The sequence below is a fragment of the Antechinus flavipes genome, chromosome 3 (assembly GCF_016432865.1).
Source record: "Antechinus flavipes isolate AdamAnt ecotype Samford, QLD, Australia chromosome 3, AdamAnt_v2, whole genome shotgun sequence".
Taxonomy (NCBI): Eukaryota; Metazoa; Chordata; class Mammalia; order Dasyuromorphia; family Dasyuridae; genus Antechinus; species Antechinus flavipes.
In genome coordinates this window covers 155,985,320-156,002,766 of record NC_067400.1, presented here as the reverse complement: position 1 = coordinate 156,002,766, position 17,447 = coordinate 155,985,320, and the positions used below count along the sequence as shown (strand labels likewise).

Genomic DNA, 17,447 nt, shown 5'->3' with positions numbered 1-17,447 from the left:
AAATTTTTCTTGGGAAAGTTTAGCAACCTAGAGCAGAGCAGACCGATTGACCGAACTTGTTTGTAGGAAAGTGGGAAAGTAAAGTAACTTACTCTGATATTCATTACAGAAAGCAAGGAATAAGGAAGTTGTAGCCAGCTTCCTCAAGCAGATAGATGACCTAATTAAATCCTAGACTTGGAATCAATAAGACAGAATGTCATGTGAGACATTTAACTAGATGTATGATCCCAAGCAAATCATTTAATCTCTCTGTAAGCCTCAGTTTCCTCATTTGTAAAATGGAAAAATCATATAATAATACCTACTTCACAATACTGTCATGAAAATTAAATTGAATCACATATAAAAAAAACTTTGAAAAAGTTAAAATTTCAAATAAACATTAGCTACTATTATATGAAAGAAAGGCTCTGAGAGGAGAGCATTCATGAAAATATTAGGAAAAAAAAAGAATTATTTCAAAAAGTTGAAGCGGTATCTTTTAGTGACTTGTTTAGGGGATAGAGAGTTGGCTTCAAAGCCAGCAGGATCTAGATTCAGGTTCTGAGTTCTGATACATATTGATTCAAATCTCTAAGCTTCTAATAAGGAGAACACACTATGGTACAGAAAGCTTTCTTACTTTGGATTTCTCAATATCAGTGAAATTACAGGTCTATTCCTTTTCTATCCCTGTCATTATAACTATTGCTATCCCTATTAATTATAGATCAATAGCAATTTGTACTTCAAATCAAGAGATCTAGGTGATAGTCCTCCTGGGGTCACTTATTAGCAAATAATTGACTTTTTTAGTAGAACTCAGTTTTCTTTATTTCTAAAGTTAGAAAATTATCCTATATAACTTACCAATGTCTGTTCTAATTCTAAAATTCAAAAGCTTTTATATGTTATAAATGATTATCTGAGTGCATATTTATCACAGAAAAAAGTTTGAATTACTTAATGTCCTTAAAGTGTTTTGTAATTGAATAATAGATTCTTTTAGTGGTGAAATCAGGTCTCAAAAAAAAAAAACCAAAACGTCATGGTCATATTTAAAGAGACCTAAGTATTAAGAAGTAATCAGGTAAATTGGAAAGACTTTAAAGCCTTTAAAGTCAGAAGACCTGGGTTCAAATATTGCCTGAGATGCTTACTATATGAATGCTCTTAAGAATATAACATGATCTCCTTGTACCTTAGTTTCCTCATCTGTAATATGAAAGGATTGAACTAGATGTTCCCTAGAGTGCCTTATAGATCTAGCTCTGTGAGACTAATGTGATCTTATGAATAGCTGTCATGGATCAGAGGTACAGAGGCAGTATAATGGTAGAAAAATAAAAAGTCAGAGTATAGTTCAAGTCTCACCTATTAATTTATAACTGTGTTTTCTTTTCCTTTTTTCCCCCTGACACAATCATGGTTAAGAGACTTGCCCAGGGGCACATAGCCAGGAAGTGTTAAGTGTCTGAAACCACATTTGAACTCAGGTCCTCTTGACTTCAGGGCTGGTGCTTTATCTACTACATCAAATAGTTGCCCCTAGCTGTGTTTTCTTGGAGAACTAATTTTATACAAGCCTTTATATAGTAGCTTTTGTCCTATTGAATCAAATGTTTTTTTAGTTAACAAATAATAAGTATAATGGAATCTTGTATTTATTATATATCTAAGTCAAATGTATGACTTTCCCTATATTTGATCTGTTGTACTATATCATCTGCAAAATCTTACTTGTTCCCTATTCATTCCTTCAGTGATGATGCCCCTCAGTGTTTGTAGATTATTCTATTTTTTGAGATAAAAATGCATGCATATATAGGTCAGTATTAACATTTTCTTTATTAATTATTTTTTGGTGGGGGAGGGGATATAAGCTCCAAGGTATTTTTTAGGACTGGTAAATAGAGCTAACATTATTTCTATTATATCTGTAAGAAGACTGAGTTCTCCAAGAAAACACAGCTAGGGGCAACTATTTGATGTAGTGGAGCCCATCCAAATGGGCTCACAGAGTCAGACTTGACTGAAAACAATTGAAAAAACAATTCTGCTATAGTTATTATATTTATGTTTGTCATGGAATTCCAGCATCAACAAAGAATAAAGAGGATATTGGAAATTTTTAGAAATATTTTGAACAGGAAAAGAAAAGGGGAATAATCCCATGGTGAGAATGAAGGATATCCAGAAAATAGCTTACATGTCAAGTTGGCATTCATAATGTCAAGATAACTAGAGGTAGATGTACAGTACATGGGATGTATTTATAGGAAAATAAAAACAATAAACAGGGAAAGAGGACGTGAGTGTCTTATGATCTGTACCTTTGGAAGAAATGCTTCATTGAATATATCTTCAATCCACTGAAACAATTAAATGCTACCTCACACAGTTGTGAGCATTTATGGGGGAAAAAAGGTATACAAAGAATCAGAAAATTTCAATCATTATCTGATATTCTATCACTGATAAAAGCCAAAAGAAAAAATTGACAGTAAGCAATCTCTTCCTTCAATACATCAACCTGAAGAGATTAAGAATGCAGCTCTATGTGCTATTCTTTTTATTTGAGAGTTTAATATAGATCCACGTACAATGGAGAAAAAAATGACAAACTACTCCAGTATCTTTGCCAAGAAAAGTCAATGGATAGTATCAAAATGTTTAAAAAATATGATACTAGAAGATGAGCTCCCCGGGTCAGAAGGTGTCCAGCATGTTATTAGGGAAGAGCAGAGAACAACTATAAGTAACTCCAGAAAGAATGGGGCACCTGGATCAAAGCTGACAAGATGCTCAGCTCTGATTGTATCTTGTCATGAAAGGACAGCCTGATGCTGCAAAAATCAATATTGCATAAGAATCTGCACTTTAAGACCTATGAACCAAAGTAAGCTGGATTTGGTCAAACAGGAGATGGAAAGTTTAAACATTGACATCTTGGGTGTCCATGAGTGTAAAAGGAGGTGAGTGAGTGAATTTAATTAAGGCGATCATTATACATCATAGGGGATTGGAATACTATAGTAAGAACTTTAAAGTTAATTGGAATAATAGATAAGTTTTGCCTTGGACCACAAAATGAAACAGGGCAGAGACTTACAGAATTTTGAGAAATAACTCATTAGTAATAGCAAACATTCTTTTTTCAACATCCTAAAAGACAAATATACACATGGTCATCAATAGAAGATAGATATAGAAATCAGACTGATTATTTACCTTTCAATCAAATCTATATAATTAGTTAAAATAGTACCTAGAGCTGATTATGGCTCAGGTCATGAGCTTCTTTTTGCAACATTTTTACTTAAATTGAATAAAGGAGGAAAATCATCAGACTAGATAGGTATAAACTAAAAAGCATCCCCTATAAATATGAAGTGGAGGTGATAAATAAATTTATAGAATTACCTATAGAGTACCAGAAGAACTATGGGAAAAGATTCACATTATTATTATACAGGAGGCAACAATAACTGAAATCTTAAGGTAAAAGAAAAGTAAGGAAGCAAAATGACTATCTGATGTGACTTTGCGAATAGATGAGGAAAGAGGGAAAGGGAAAGAAAAAAAGAAAAAATATACCCAACTGAATTCAAAATTTCAGAGAATAGTGAGGAGAGAGAAGGTTTTCTTAAATGAGCAATGGAAAGAAATAGAAGAAAATGATAGAATGGGAAAGACAAGAAATCTCTTCAAGAATATTAGAGATACCAAAAAAATTTTATGAAAAAGTGGGCATGATAAAACAGAACTAGAAGAGATTAAAAAGAAATGGCAAGAATATACAGAACCACTGTATAAGAAAGATCTTAACATCACTGATAACTATATACATGCAATATGCCAGCAAACTTGAAAACCCACTGAATTGGAAAAGATCAGTTCCCATTCCCATTCCTAAAAAAGGACAAAGTCAAGGAATATTCAAATTGTCAAGTAATTGTGCTCATTTCACATACCAGCAAGGCTATGCCTAAGATTCTGCAGAGAAATTAGAGATTTAATTGCAACATTGGTTGAATCATGAATGAATCAAAAGCTAGAATTAAAGTTGCCAGGAGAAATATCAACAATCTCAGATAAGCAAATAATGCCACATTAATAGCAGGAAATGAAGAAGAATTAAGAGGTTGATGAGATGCAAGAGAAAAGTGTAAAAGCTGGTTTAAAGCTTAACATTTTTTAAAATTAAGATCTTAGCAATTAATTCTATCACTTCCTGGCAAATAGAGGAGAAGGGATGGACCCAGTATCAGATTTTACATTCTTTAGCTCAAAGATTACTGCAGACAGCAACTAGAGCCATGAAATTTAAAGATGTTTGCTCTTTGGAAAAGAAAGTTATGACAAACTGAATAGCATACTAAAAAACTTGCTGATAAAAATCATCAAAACAATAGTTTTTTCAGGTATATGGCCATGAGAGGTGGACTTTAAGGAAACCTGAATGCTATTTTTGAATTGTGCTACTGGAGAAGACTTTTGAGAGTCCTTTGGATAGCAAGAAGATCAAATCAGTCAGTACTTAAAGAAATTCATTGAGACTATTGATTGAAACTGAAACTTAAGTAATTTGGCCACATAATGAGAAGACAAATATCATTGAAAAAGAACCTGATGTTGGGAAAGATTGAAGACAAAAGGAAAAGGTGGTGTCATGGAAGCTGTGAAAGTTAGAAGTGCTTGTACATGGGGTCTTGAAGAATGGGAAACAATTGAACAAATGAACAACAGTATAAATCCATGTATTAATCTAAAGCTTCTTGAATCTATATTCCCAGCTCACTTTGCTGTTACTCTTTGATTCTAATTTTTCTAAGTAAAGATAAAGTAAATACATTTAGTTAACAATTTTCTTGCTTAAAACTGTCATTTCTACTCTAAAACTGGAAAACCACAAAATTTTGAACTATTGAACTGCAAAAAGTGCATAGAATTTAGGATTTTGAAGAAATAATGAGTTAATTAACATTGAGAAATTACCTAAAGATAATTTTTAAGTTCACATATCCTCTAGATAGCTTTCTATTTATATATGCACATATCTACCTTTATATGACATAAATTTATAAACACACGTGTATATCCACATAAGCACCAAAGCTCAAAATAATATTAAGATAGAATTAAGTATGAGGCAAGTCCTCTTTTAAAGCTAATCTGACTAAAAGGGATTGTTGCTTGATGTTCTGAAGAGCCAGCTGGTAGCTTAGGGAATGGAGTGCTAGATCGACTTGGACTAAGAAAGTTCAAATTTCAATCTTTTACTTGCTTTGTGATTCTGGATAAGTCACTTAATTTCTATCTTCAGTTTCCTCAGCTTAAAATTGCACCTATCTTGCAAGTTTGGGGATCACATGAGATAATATTTGTAAATAGCACAATGTTTAAGTGCTCTCTTCCTTTCCCTTTCTTTTTTTTCCCCTCTTTCCCTTCTGATAAAATCTCCACAAAAGATTCCCCTTTCTCTCCCCCTTTTCCTTCACTCTGCCTTAACTAGTAAGATTCCAATGTATATGGCATACATAACATGAAAATGTTTTAGCAGTGAAGGAATATAATAAATAAAAAAGAACATTGAAGGCTCAAAATACTTAAAAACAAACTTTTTTTTTCATTGATGGTATAGTATGAAAGAAATAGTTCCTGGTGGTAATCAGAAGTCTATAGTTTTAGTTCTAGCTCTTTCTATTAACTAAGTCTCTGGTCCTGGACAAATAACATCAATGTGCTTTGAATTGCTTGGCCCACAGAATGAAGGGATTGGAGTGAATAGTTTTAAAAGTCTTTTCTAATTCTAGATTTAAGATTTTATAACTATTTATATTTGAAAGCATATCCATGGGAAGTAATTGCTTAAAGAATCATAGGAAAAAAACAGGTTTTTTTTTTCCCCTAGCAAAGAAAACTGCTTTTTTAGTTTGTTTCTATTTTTATCACTCATTAAATAATGTTTTGTGTTCCACCAGAGTACACAGATTTTCATTATTTCCTAATACTAAAAAGAAAATTTTAAATGTAGTGTTAAAATAAGAATATTGAGCCCTTGCACCATAGATACATGCATGTGAATATTTAGAATGGGGGTGGGGGAGAGGATAACAGCATATCTTACAGCGTTGATTTGCATCTCTTATTATATAACACAGAATTCAAGTTATTTCTGTAGTGAATATTTTGATTCTGTAAGCATTTTAAGCATTTGAATCAAAGGGTTAGGTATCAACCTAAAATACAACCCTTAGGAAATTGCCTAAAGACACACACACACACACACACACACACACACACACACACACACACACAACAGCCTTTTGGACATACCTCAATGGGTATCTCCTAGTCATCTCAAACTGAATATAGCAAATTTAAAATTCCTTATCTTTGCCCTAGATCCTTCCCATTCCCAAACGTCTTTCTTTTGGAAACAACATGGTTCTTCCCATCAACCATATTACCATTTGCAAAGTTATCCTTAACTCCCACATCTGCCTGCCTTTCTAATCAAAGGAGCACCAACTTTAATCACTTATTACTTGGTATTTTACAATAACTTCCTAATTGATTTTTCCCTTCAAGTCTTTTTCATCCAGCCCATTTATCTCCTACCCACTCTAATCCATCTTTTACACAATTGCTAAGGAGCCTAAGTCTGATCATGTTAGTCCCCTATTCAAGAAGTCCTAGTGGTTACTTTGTTGCCTATAGTGGATAAGATGCTAAGTTTTCTATGTACCATTTAAAGCCCTTGCATTCTGGCTCTACTTTTTTCCCCTCCCATACTCTTCATTCTAGGCAAATTGTTCTTAGTCTTTCTGCAGGCCATTGCTTTCCCTCCTTTATGACTTTGCTTTTCCCTTTGTCTGGAATTTTCTTTTCTCACCTTTGTTTCATAAAATCCCTAGATCTTTCCAGGTCAGCTTGTATGATAATTCCTACAGAGAATAGCTAGCTGCTAAATTTTATCTCCTTCCACAGAAATTATTTTGAAATATTTTCTATTTCCACATATATTTACATATATATGTATGTTGAATGAGGGTAAACTTCTTGACCTGAGGAGAAGAAGCTTGCTGTTTTGTATTTTCTTTGTTTCCCCTGAGCCTAGTCAAGTGGCTAGCAAATTGTAAGTGCTTAATAAATGTTGATTCATTGATTGATATAATCTATTTTGGCAAGGAACCTTTAAGTCTAATAATATAGGGTGAACCTGGCTGATTTTTCTTTTATATGTTGCCTCTGTCCTTTCTTCCTGCATGCAATACATGTTTCCCTCCTGACAGTTAAGTAACTGCCTTATTTTTCTAGCAGTCATACTCTTAATAGAGTATGCCATTAATTCTTAATACAACCTTTGAGATGAATAGATTAAAGAAAAAATGTTAACTATTAATTCTGTCCCCATTTTGGGGATACAAATATAAAAATGAGGATGTCCCTGCCTTCAAGAAGATGACAGTTACCTGGAGGAGATCATACATGTCAGAAAGGTCAGCGTTAGTGTGATTGCCAAGGGACTGATGCTACTAAGATAGTAATTGTAGGTCAGATGACAAAGTCTGAGGATCTTTTGGGTTCATTGTCAAGTAACAGCGCTGAGTTTCAGGAAGACATAGTGATAAGGCAGATGGTAAGATCTGGTGTCTGAGACAATAGTGATATAATAAATATGTGAAAAGGTCATTTTATAAAAAAGTATTTGATTTATTTGAATTTGTAAAAATTATCTTGAATGCAGGTTATTCCTATGCTTATTAATATTAAAGTTTTTATTCTCTTCTCCCAAGATTGATATGACCTTATCTCTACTGTGCTACCCCCATCTCTTGTTACCTCCACACGGGGTCACATATAAATGTGCCAATACTCACTCTGAAAATCCATATTAGTATGCAAATGACTCATATACCTTAAAGTTTCACGAGTCTTAGGAAGATACAGGTATACTTCCGAATAACTGGTGTACCTAAGATGAACAAAGTATTTGATGCTTTCTTCTTCAGACAAAATAAAAATCTTCACTTTTCAAGTCCATAAAATAGAATTAATATTTATTCTTCTGGTTATTTTAAAGGGCTAATGTCATTGGTTCAGGTATCTAATTAATTATACAAAAGCTTCAGCTCTGTGATATTATCTGGTATAATAAACCCTCAGTGTAGAAATTCCCTATGAATGACAAATTAGCTGTAGGAATTATCTCATTTTTTTCTTTTTAAAAAATGCACTGTCCTAAATTGCAAAGACAAATCACACCTTCCCGATTAAGAAGTAGAAGACTAATCACTTAGTTTTAATTGCTTTTTCTGTTTTCCATGAGATTGTTCACAGTTGTTGTTTTCATTGAGTACAAAATGGTGTTAAAAAGTGAGATGCAACCTTTCCAATTGCAGCCTTGTTTGTATTTGTTATCCCAACAATTGTGCCATTAGCCAATTCTGGTAGGAATGATTGCTAATTAGATTTACAAGCTGAAGCTTAAGTTCTAACTTTACCAGAGAAATGTGGATCTTGATTTAAATGATGATAACTAGTGATTTAAATGATGATGATGTTAATGATGCTGATTCTTCACAATGATAGCTATGATAATAATACTGTTACTAATAACAATAAAAATGAGTGTTCTATAAAGTTAATGACAAGTATGATATCTTTATTGTTACAAATAAATGCTTAGTTATTGCAATGTTTTTTCTTTTCCCTGCCCATCCATGACAGATCCCATTTATCTTTACAGCATTATTCAACCTCATACCAGTGGGACTTCGCGTTGTTGCCATGCAGGGAGTAAAGACAGGGTTGTATATTGCTATGAATGGAGAAGGGTACCTCTACACATCAGTAAGTAGCACACCATGGATACTGAGATCTAATACCTTCTATGTAAAATAACAAATACTGACAAAGCTCTATGGAGGTTGATTCACCATCGATTTCCCTGCACGGTTTGGTCTTCATTGTGATCCTCTAAGCAGCTATTTTATTAACATCAGGTAAAATTGTCTTTCCGGTAAGACAGCTAAATTTTGGTTTATTAGTGTCTTTTGAGCCTCTGCATTTGCCATATTAAAAAACAAATGAGCTAGCTTACAGCCAAATAGTGCAATTTAAGAACAGATGATATTATTAATATATTATCTTTCATTTGGAAATGTTCTTGTCATAGGAAATTGCATGCACTGGCACACAAATTAAACTATGCAGAGAACTCTGGTAAATGATTTAAAAAAAACAGATTTTATGTGGCAAATTAGACAGTCTGTTAACTACTTTAGGATATTACTACTTTAGGATATTACAACCAAATTCTGATACACCAAATTACATAATATAATGATAAATAAGACTGTTATATAATGGTAATTCTTTTGGATTTGAGTACTTTTATGCTACCATAAGCTTTTTTTTCCCCCTTGGGATTTTTAATGTTAAAGAATTTGTTTTTATTTAATATGTATTGTATGCTTATTTCATTATGCTGTTAGATTTCTCTTGTGCCACATATTTCAAGCTACAAAAGCATACAGTCGAATTTTTTTTTCCTATCATCCTTGAGAGATAATTGGACAAATTAAATTCTTGATGCTCTGAAGGAAAATACTCTAATTTATTTATTTATTTATTTTGGTATGTAACAGTCATTCCAGACTTTATATTCTAAAGAAAACTCCAATCCCAAAGTCTCTTAGTGAGTGACAACAACTAGGGAAAACCTTGAGCAGGGAGAATCTCTGTGGGGCTCCCAATAGGACAGGAGATGTTTTCTCTGTGATTTTGGGAAATCCTGTCAAAGGAAAATGAACTACAAGCTGTAGTATCTCATCACAGTGAAACATAGTGACATGGACTATTGATATGCATCTATCTCTCCTGTCACCATGAATTCTCTATAGGGTTTCCTGTATGTGGAACTGGGTTCTATATTATGCAGATTGCTTTTTTGTTGTCACAAGAGATAAATGTGCACCTTCCTCAGGAGATGCTGCTGGCATTAACATTTCCCTTCCCACAAACCAACTTTAAGGGTTTAAATCTAAACCCTAAAGGGTTTTACCAAATAAAAGATTATATTCCTTGGATATGCTTTTATTTTATAAGAGGTAAGTTAGTCAATTGATTTAATGCTTGTTCTAGTTGACAGGGCATTCTAAGAAATTTTTGTGGCTGTTTAAAAATTATTAGGATTCAACTATGTCTGATAATAATTGTATCTATAAAAATAGGGCAGAGTATCAGTATGGAATGTGAATGAATTTTAAGTGTTTGATAATTTTGATATTGAAAAAGAAATTTTAATCTTTCATTCTCTCTTTTATGCAGTTTTAAAAAAGCAAGTGTTATATATTTCATAAAAGGTAGTACATTTTCATGTCTAGGTGCTTTGAAATAAACAGAAGCTTCAGAATCATATGGCAAAAACTGCAGTGCAATAGGAATAGCCATTTTGTAAGAGTAGGAAATCAAATCACATTATAATCAAAGTTATGTTGTAAGAAAAAAATATGTTGTAAGCCCTTGCTGATAGTCTTTAATTATTTATGATTTATTAGACTTAATACAATAACATATACTATTGTGAAGAATTCAAGCAAATTTAATTTTTTTCCAGACTTGTTTCATAAAATGATCACCTGTTTAAGTGAGAAGTAATAAACATCTATTAATGTGGTATGATGTGTGTGTAAGAACACCATCAGCACAGTTCGTGAAAGAACCCCCCTTTCAGTTATAAGAAGAAACAGGAAAAAAAAAAGAAAAATGGAAGTTTTCTGTAAAAAAAAAAAATCAAAATAGTGGAAATGGTTCATTCTGGGAGAAAAAAGGAGGTGGCTCAAATGATAAACATTATTCTGTGACTTTTGTCTATATTTCTGAGAATAAATAGATCCATTGCAATTATAAATTAATTGAACATTCAATCATTAATAAATATGTTGGATAAATGTTCATTATTCATTATCAGAACTGCAAAATTATTTGGATATTGTATTGCAATTTATCTTCCAAAAGATATGTCACTTGCATAGAAACCAACATTTTTCATGTTTAAAAAAAACATTGATTACTTGCTCAAATAAATTGTGGTTTAAGGAGTATATATGTACAATAAACCATTATTAATTGAGAAATAATAATTATAACAATAATAATATAATAATAGCTAGCATTTATATAGTACTCTAAAGTTTACAATGACACATATGTTATCTTATTTAATCCTCACAATAATTTTCAGGCCTGGTTATCCTAGCTATCAGTTACCCTTAGATCATAGTGGCAATTTGTATAAATTCCTGAAAGTTTAAAATACAAGTTTTATTTTAAAATCATTTTCTTTTTCAAATCAATTAAAAATGCTCTCTACAATGTTAGTTATTATCTTTATTTACAGATAACAAAAACCCCAAGTTACAGAGACATTAAGTTACTTGTCCTAGGTCACAGACTAGAATTCAAACTTAAATCTTTCTCATTCTTCATCTAGCACTCTCTCTACTGTGCTACTTAGCTGCCTTGAAAAATCAGAATGACATTTGAAATATAGTTCAGTGTTTGAAAATTGCCTATTTTACAAAAATGGATTTTGAAAACAGAATGTCCAATAACAAACTTATATTAACAATAAAAATGATAAACTTAAAATAATTTGATGAATTAGAGTCTGTTAATTGTTGAGAATTTATTAATTGTATACTGTGGATTAGGCTCTATGCTGAGGGCTAGAAATAGAAAGGCAAAAAATGGTCTAATTAGTAAAACTGTGGCAAAAGAAAAATGGCTATATAGACTCACAGGCAAGGCTACATGGCTATTTTGTTTCAGGGAATATTTTTTTACTACACATCAAAAAGTAAGATAGACAAGTATAAAATAATGACACCCAGGGGGACATGAAAGGGCCCTGATAAGGATGTAGATGATCATAATGGCAATGTTGGAGATGACTATTCCCTGTGGAAATCTTTTTTCCTCAAAATGACAGCAGTCATTTTTGTCACAGCCATAATGTTTCTAGGGTAGTTGTTAGTGATGTATCTCAAGAGGTTTTAATGTTGGTTATAAACAGTTTGCTTCAGGCTAGAACATTCTGTGATATCTCAGAACTGAAGCTCAAAAAATTTTGGGTAAAGATACAGAAAGTTTAAAACACAGGCTTTATTGCAAATATTCTTCTGTTTAAAAATCATCTGAAATGTTCTCTACAATGCTATAATGGACCCTTGGGTGTGGCTTCTGTTATAAATTCTGGTGGTAAGTCAAGTCAACATGTATTTATTAACCACCTTCTGTGTGCTAGGAACTACTAAGTACTGGGGATACAGAGAAAAAGAAAACAAAAAGCATGAAAATATAAAAGATGTCTATTTCTAATATAAATTTTCTTAGAATAAGGTCTGAAGTTTTAAAATTGGTCTTGGAGGTATCAGCGATCAGAATTTAGGTAAGAATATTCCAGATCTAAATGAAAAGTTTGTGGAACTGACAGAAAAAATGAGATAGATAGATGTGACATCATATAATGGAAAGAATACCAAAATAGGTATTCTTTCCATTATATGATGTCACATCTATGTATAGGAATTGAGCTATCTGGGTTCTAGGCAAAGGTCTGATACTAATAAGATAAATGATTGAGAACATATCCTTTAGCCTGTTTGAATCACAATTTCTTTATTTGTAAAATGAAAGTTCCTGATTGGATAATCAAAAGGCCTCTTCCAAGAGCAACATTTTATCCTTTTCTTCAAAATTAGGAGAAGCAATTTATAAATTTTATAAAGATACCTTTTGTTGTTCTGCCAGATTTTTCACACCTCATAAGGATGTTATTTAATAAATCCATGTTGCCATTTTTTCATTACCCAAGTACAAAACTTTATAAATGTTGAAGGTGTTGGCATTCTTCTCAAACCTGCTTGTCATATAAATTTTTCCACAGGGTGTAGAACAAGTACAGATGGGAAAAAATCTTTATGCAATAAAAACTCTTTTTCTAAGGAAACATCCACCCACTCATTTTGTGTATTTTTCTTCCCCTCTGTGGAGGTTTTGGTGAAGTATCTTGCTAGAACATAGGGCTGACATGTTATTTTAACTATTTGTTTCATTTGACCCTAAAGAGATGGAAATAGCATTTAGGTGATTACTATAGGTATGTTCAATCAAATCAGTCACTTAAGCAAGTCTAACATTCCCGTGCAATAATTACCTCATTTTTAACAGTTTAATATCCCCAAAAGTTCATATGATTCCTCATCTGCAGCTCTAACCATTTTCTTTTAGATGAAAAGTTATGTGTTCAATCACACAGGTTTTGAGATTTCAGTTAGGATATTTTCTAATATTTAAACAGAGATTGGACTTTTTAAAATTTATATTCCTATTTCCCGCTAGTTAACCCCTATTAGCTTTATGGTAAGATAGTGTTAACTAGAAATGTTTGAGTAAACATGGCAAATCATATTTATATTCCTCCTTGAGTCAATCAATTGACAGACAAGTCTTAAGAGAAGAAGTTGAGGAAAAAGTATACTTTTTCTCATAATTTACTTCAATTCATGACAGATGGTACTCTTCTGCTTTGAGCTGCTTATGGAAGATAACCCTCCTCAGTATTTTCCTTCTCTGCCAAAGTTCAGTCATATTGTGTCTTTCTCTTTTCATGGATCATTCTGAGCATGCCAGTTCTAGAGTCAACTCTAGTCTTTCATCTCTTCTTCAAGACTCCAAGACGTTATCCGCTTCTAGATAGCTCCTCCTCTGAGGCACATTCATTATAGGATGACTATTTTTTTTCATGCAATGACTTTAAGGAGGAATAAAACTCAGATTTGTTCTGAGTTCTGTTTGTCTGATTCAATCTTCCATGACAAAAATTATTACTTTTGGATGTGTGGGATAATCAGTGGAGCCCCAGTATTGCATCCCTCACTCCAGTTCCTTTTTAATATTTGCTGCCTTTGCCAAATCTATTGGAGTATGTTTGATAAAGTCTATAGTCCCAATCTTCCAAAAGTCCTTAGTAATTTGGGGAGGTTTTACATAATCCTTTTTGAATGTCTTCCCCCACTACCATTATTTACTAAGGACTCTTGGAGGAAATGTGTAGAATAGATTGTAATCAATCCTAGAATTCTCTCTCTAGAAGTTTTTAGCTTTCAAAAAATAAAATACTTTCTGGTTCTCATATTGAGATTGTTCTCTTCTTGAGATAAGAAGAAATGCAACTTCCATAGTCTTTAGTGACTTAGGCTTCTCATTGCATGGAAGTCAGTTCAGACCTTACTGAAATGATTATTAAAGTGATTTGATAATAACATGTATAGGATATGCACAATTAGCCAGCTAGTGTGCACATAGCTAACCACAAACTAAGCTTAGATAACGAATATATGCTATATGAGACATTCATGTTACTAATGTAAAGCAAATAAACAAGGAAATGATGATAAAACAGCATGGCTATGCTGGATGGCAGTAGAAAATCATCCATATCTCTTCAGAGCTCCCCCTGGAATCCTTAGAGTAGATATAGCACTGATCTGGAATCCGAGACTTATTTCTAAGAGTGAAAATTGAGATAAGGCTATATAAGCACTCCCACTTTGTTCTAGGCATTTACTGTTGTGATATTCTATTTTATTCCCTAAAGTTTTTCAGATGTAATTTAAAAGTTGGTACATAGATAAAATAATGAATGTAGGGTATCATTAGTAAAAAGGAAACTTTTAAAGCTACAGTGCAGCCCAAATAAACTCCATTTATATGACTTGCTTTTCATTGTAACTATCTACCTCAAATAGTACCTCAATTAGTATTTAATTTTTTTATTACAGATGAAGAAACTAAGGATTTATAGGTTAAATGACTAACTCAAAGCAATACTGTTATTAAGTAACTAAGCCAAAACCTTAATATCTGTCTCATTTACCAAGAATGTTTTCCCTTTTAAGCTATACCTATTGGTTTCTCTGTGTTCTTTCACATTCTACCTAAAATCCCATCCTTTATGAGAAGCACTTTTTGGTCCCCTTTTAAAGCTAGAACATTTAATTGATTCGCTTTAACTTATAGTATATCTCTGTCTTGTTTGTATACAGTTATCTTCATATTTTCTTCCCCACTAGTGTGTGAATTCTTTGAGAACAGAGACTATCTTTTACCTTTCTTTGTACTCTGAATATTTAACACAATGCCTGGCAGTTTTTATGTTGATGACTAAATAACTAAAAGGCTCATTCTACCATGCTGCCTCTTCCAACATGGAGTCAGAGACCATAAGGAAAAAGAAATTACTAACTAGAACTTTGGTTTAATTGAAATAACATGTTTTTAATCATTAAAAAGTATCTTGGACTTTTAATTGTGTATTTTGCAAACTTTATCTTTCCTTTACTGGAAAAGAGAGCTAGTGTGGTGCAGTACACCTAATTTAGAGTCATAGAACTCAGATTCCAATGCTGTCTCTGTCACTTAGCTATTTGTGGATAAATCTCTCTAGTCAGATTCCTCAGTTTCTCTCATCCTCAGTTTCCTCAACTGAAAAACAAAGAAGCTGGATGAGATTCCTTCAAACTTCCTTCCATTTCTAAATTGATGATCCTATGAACATTAAACTTGAACTCTCTTTCAATTGTATTATTTTAAGTTGAAATAATAACAGCGTGGTTTTCTAGTATAGCCTTGATGGTTTTAGGATTAAAGGAAATAATTTACTTGAAGTTTCATATAATTAAATTAACATATTAGGATTGTCTATTGAGATACTTGTACAATCTGTAATATTACGGCATCTGCTAGAGATAGTTGACAAAAGAAGCTTAGTAAGAACACTTCATTTAAGATAAAGATACATCTAGATTTCTATATTACCTTTTTTTTATCCTTAGTTTCCTAATTTGTACAGTAGGAATTGAATTTAGTTCAATACATATTAATTAATACTTTCAAAGGCACAAAAACAACAACTACTAAAATAGTCCTTGAACTCAAGGACTTTATAGTATAAAAAGATGTGTAAATCAAAGATAAGGTATGGAATGAAGGGGGCAAAGGAGAGTTCAGACAAGGTGTTCAGGAAATATTTGAAAAAATAAGAGATAACTGATACCTGGGAGAATGAGCAAGAACCTTTCTCTCCAAAGATGTATTATGCACAGAGTTGAACTTTGAAAGGAGATGAGGATTAGGAGAAATATGGACAAGGAAAGAAGGAATTTGGAATTGGGACAAAGTTTAGGAGAATTCTTAGTGTTCAGACATCAGATGAGAATGGGCAGAGTTTGACTGTAAAGTAGAATTTACAAAGGGACAATAATGCAAATTTAAACTTGTGACTTTATGTATATTTACAATGGAGTAAAAAAAAGATTGCTTGTTGGTAGCTGCTAGAAACTGATCTTTCCCCTCATTTAACCCAATGTAATTTTACATGTCAACATTAGTAAATTGTTATCTTTTTAATCTAAAGAAACATTTAAAAATCTTTTTTTTTAAATTAAGAATAGGGAAGATTTCCCCCCAGTAATTGTTATAGCTTAAGTTACAAATACTGAACAACAAAAGAAGGGGGAAAAAGAGAGAATGAGTATGAAAAGGGAAGAAAATTCTAAAATGAAATATGGAAGTAGAAGGAGCCTACCTAGCCTCTGCTCCTAACAACTTTTCCACTTCTTGTTTATTCTCTAGCCCACTCTGCCATTTGAGGTCTTTGTTATCCTTCTCTGTTATAATAATAAGCACTTCTCTATTATAGAAGTGCCAAGCTGATCAATTTATGCAAAAAATTTATGATACTTTTACTATGAATTTTTTATTATTTCTATTTTTTTTTGTTGCTTTATGGATTAAAAATATCCTGCATCATTGATTGAAACTTGATCTTTTGATTTGTCTTTATTTTATAGTTCTAATTAAGCTGGGGACTCTGAACTTTTCTTATCTCTTGATTTTGATATAATTTAGTGAATCTTGAATGTGTATGTTCAGGGAAATAATTCAATATTTTAGAACTTAATAGGATTTGAAATTATTTTCACTAATACATATCAAAAATCTTTCAATGAACAAAAATGTATTAAGTCTCAGTTATGTGCAATGTATTGTCTCTAGGCACTAGGATAGGAATACAAAGATCAAATAATTTATGTTTGTAAAGAACCTGATACTCTTCTTGAGCTGTTTTGGCTTAAAAAAAAAAATGTGAACTAAAATATGATGGCCAGATTTTTTTTTGGTGAGGCTTTTCCAGAGTACTGGTCCATAAGCACATTGTAATCTGTTCTTAAAGACTTAATTAAACTTTCCACAGCTTAAGTTTTGCTGACTTTGTTTTCTAGAATTCAGGATCACTTTTATATTATGATGAGTCTATCAAAGTACCTACTGTATGCCAAATACCATCTTAAGCACCGGGAATAAAAAGGGGTGAGGCAAGAAAACAGTCC

The 17,447-nt window shown here is 32.3% G+C and overlaps 1 protein-coding gene across 3 annotated transcripts in view; it reads left to right on the top strand.

Moving 5' to 3' along the window:
• FGF14 (fibroblast growth factor 14) overlaps positions 1–17,447 on the top strand; it is an 801,547-nt gene that overhangs the window by 616,875 nt on the left and 167,225 nt on the right. For all 3 annotated transcript variants that reach the window (XM_051984083.1, XM_051984085.1, XM_051984084.1), the window contains exon 3: positions 8,738–8,841. In XM_051984083.1, coding sequence (XP_051840043.1) covers positions 8,738–8,841 — 104 coding nt within the window. The remainder of the gene's footprint in view (positions 1–8,737; positions 8,842–17,447) is intronic.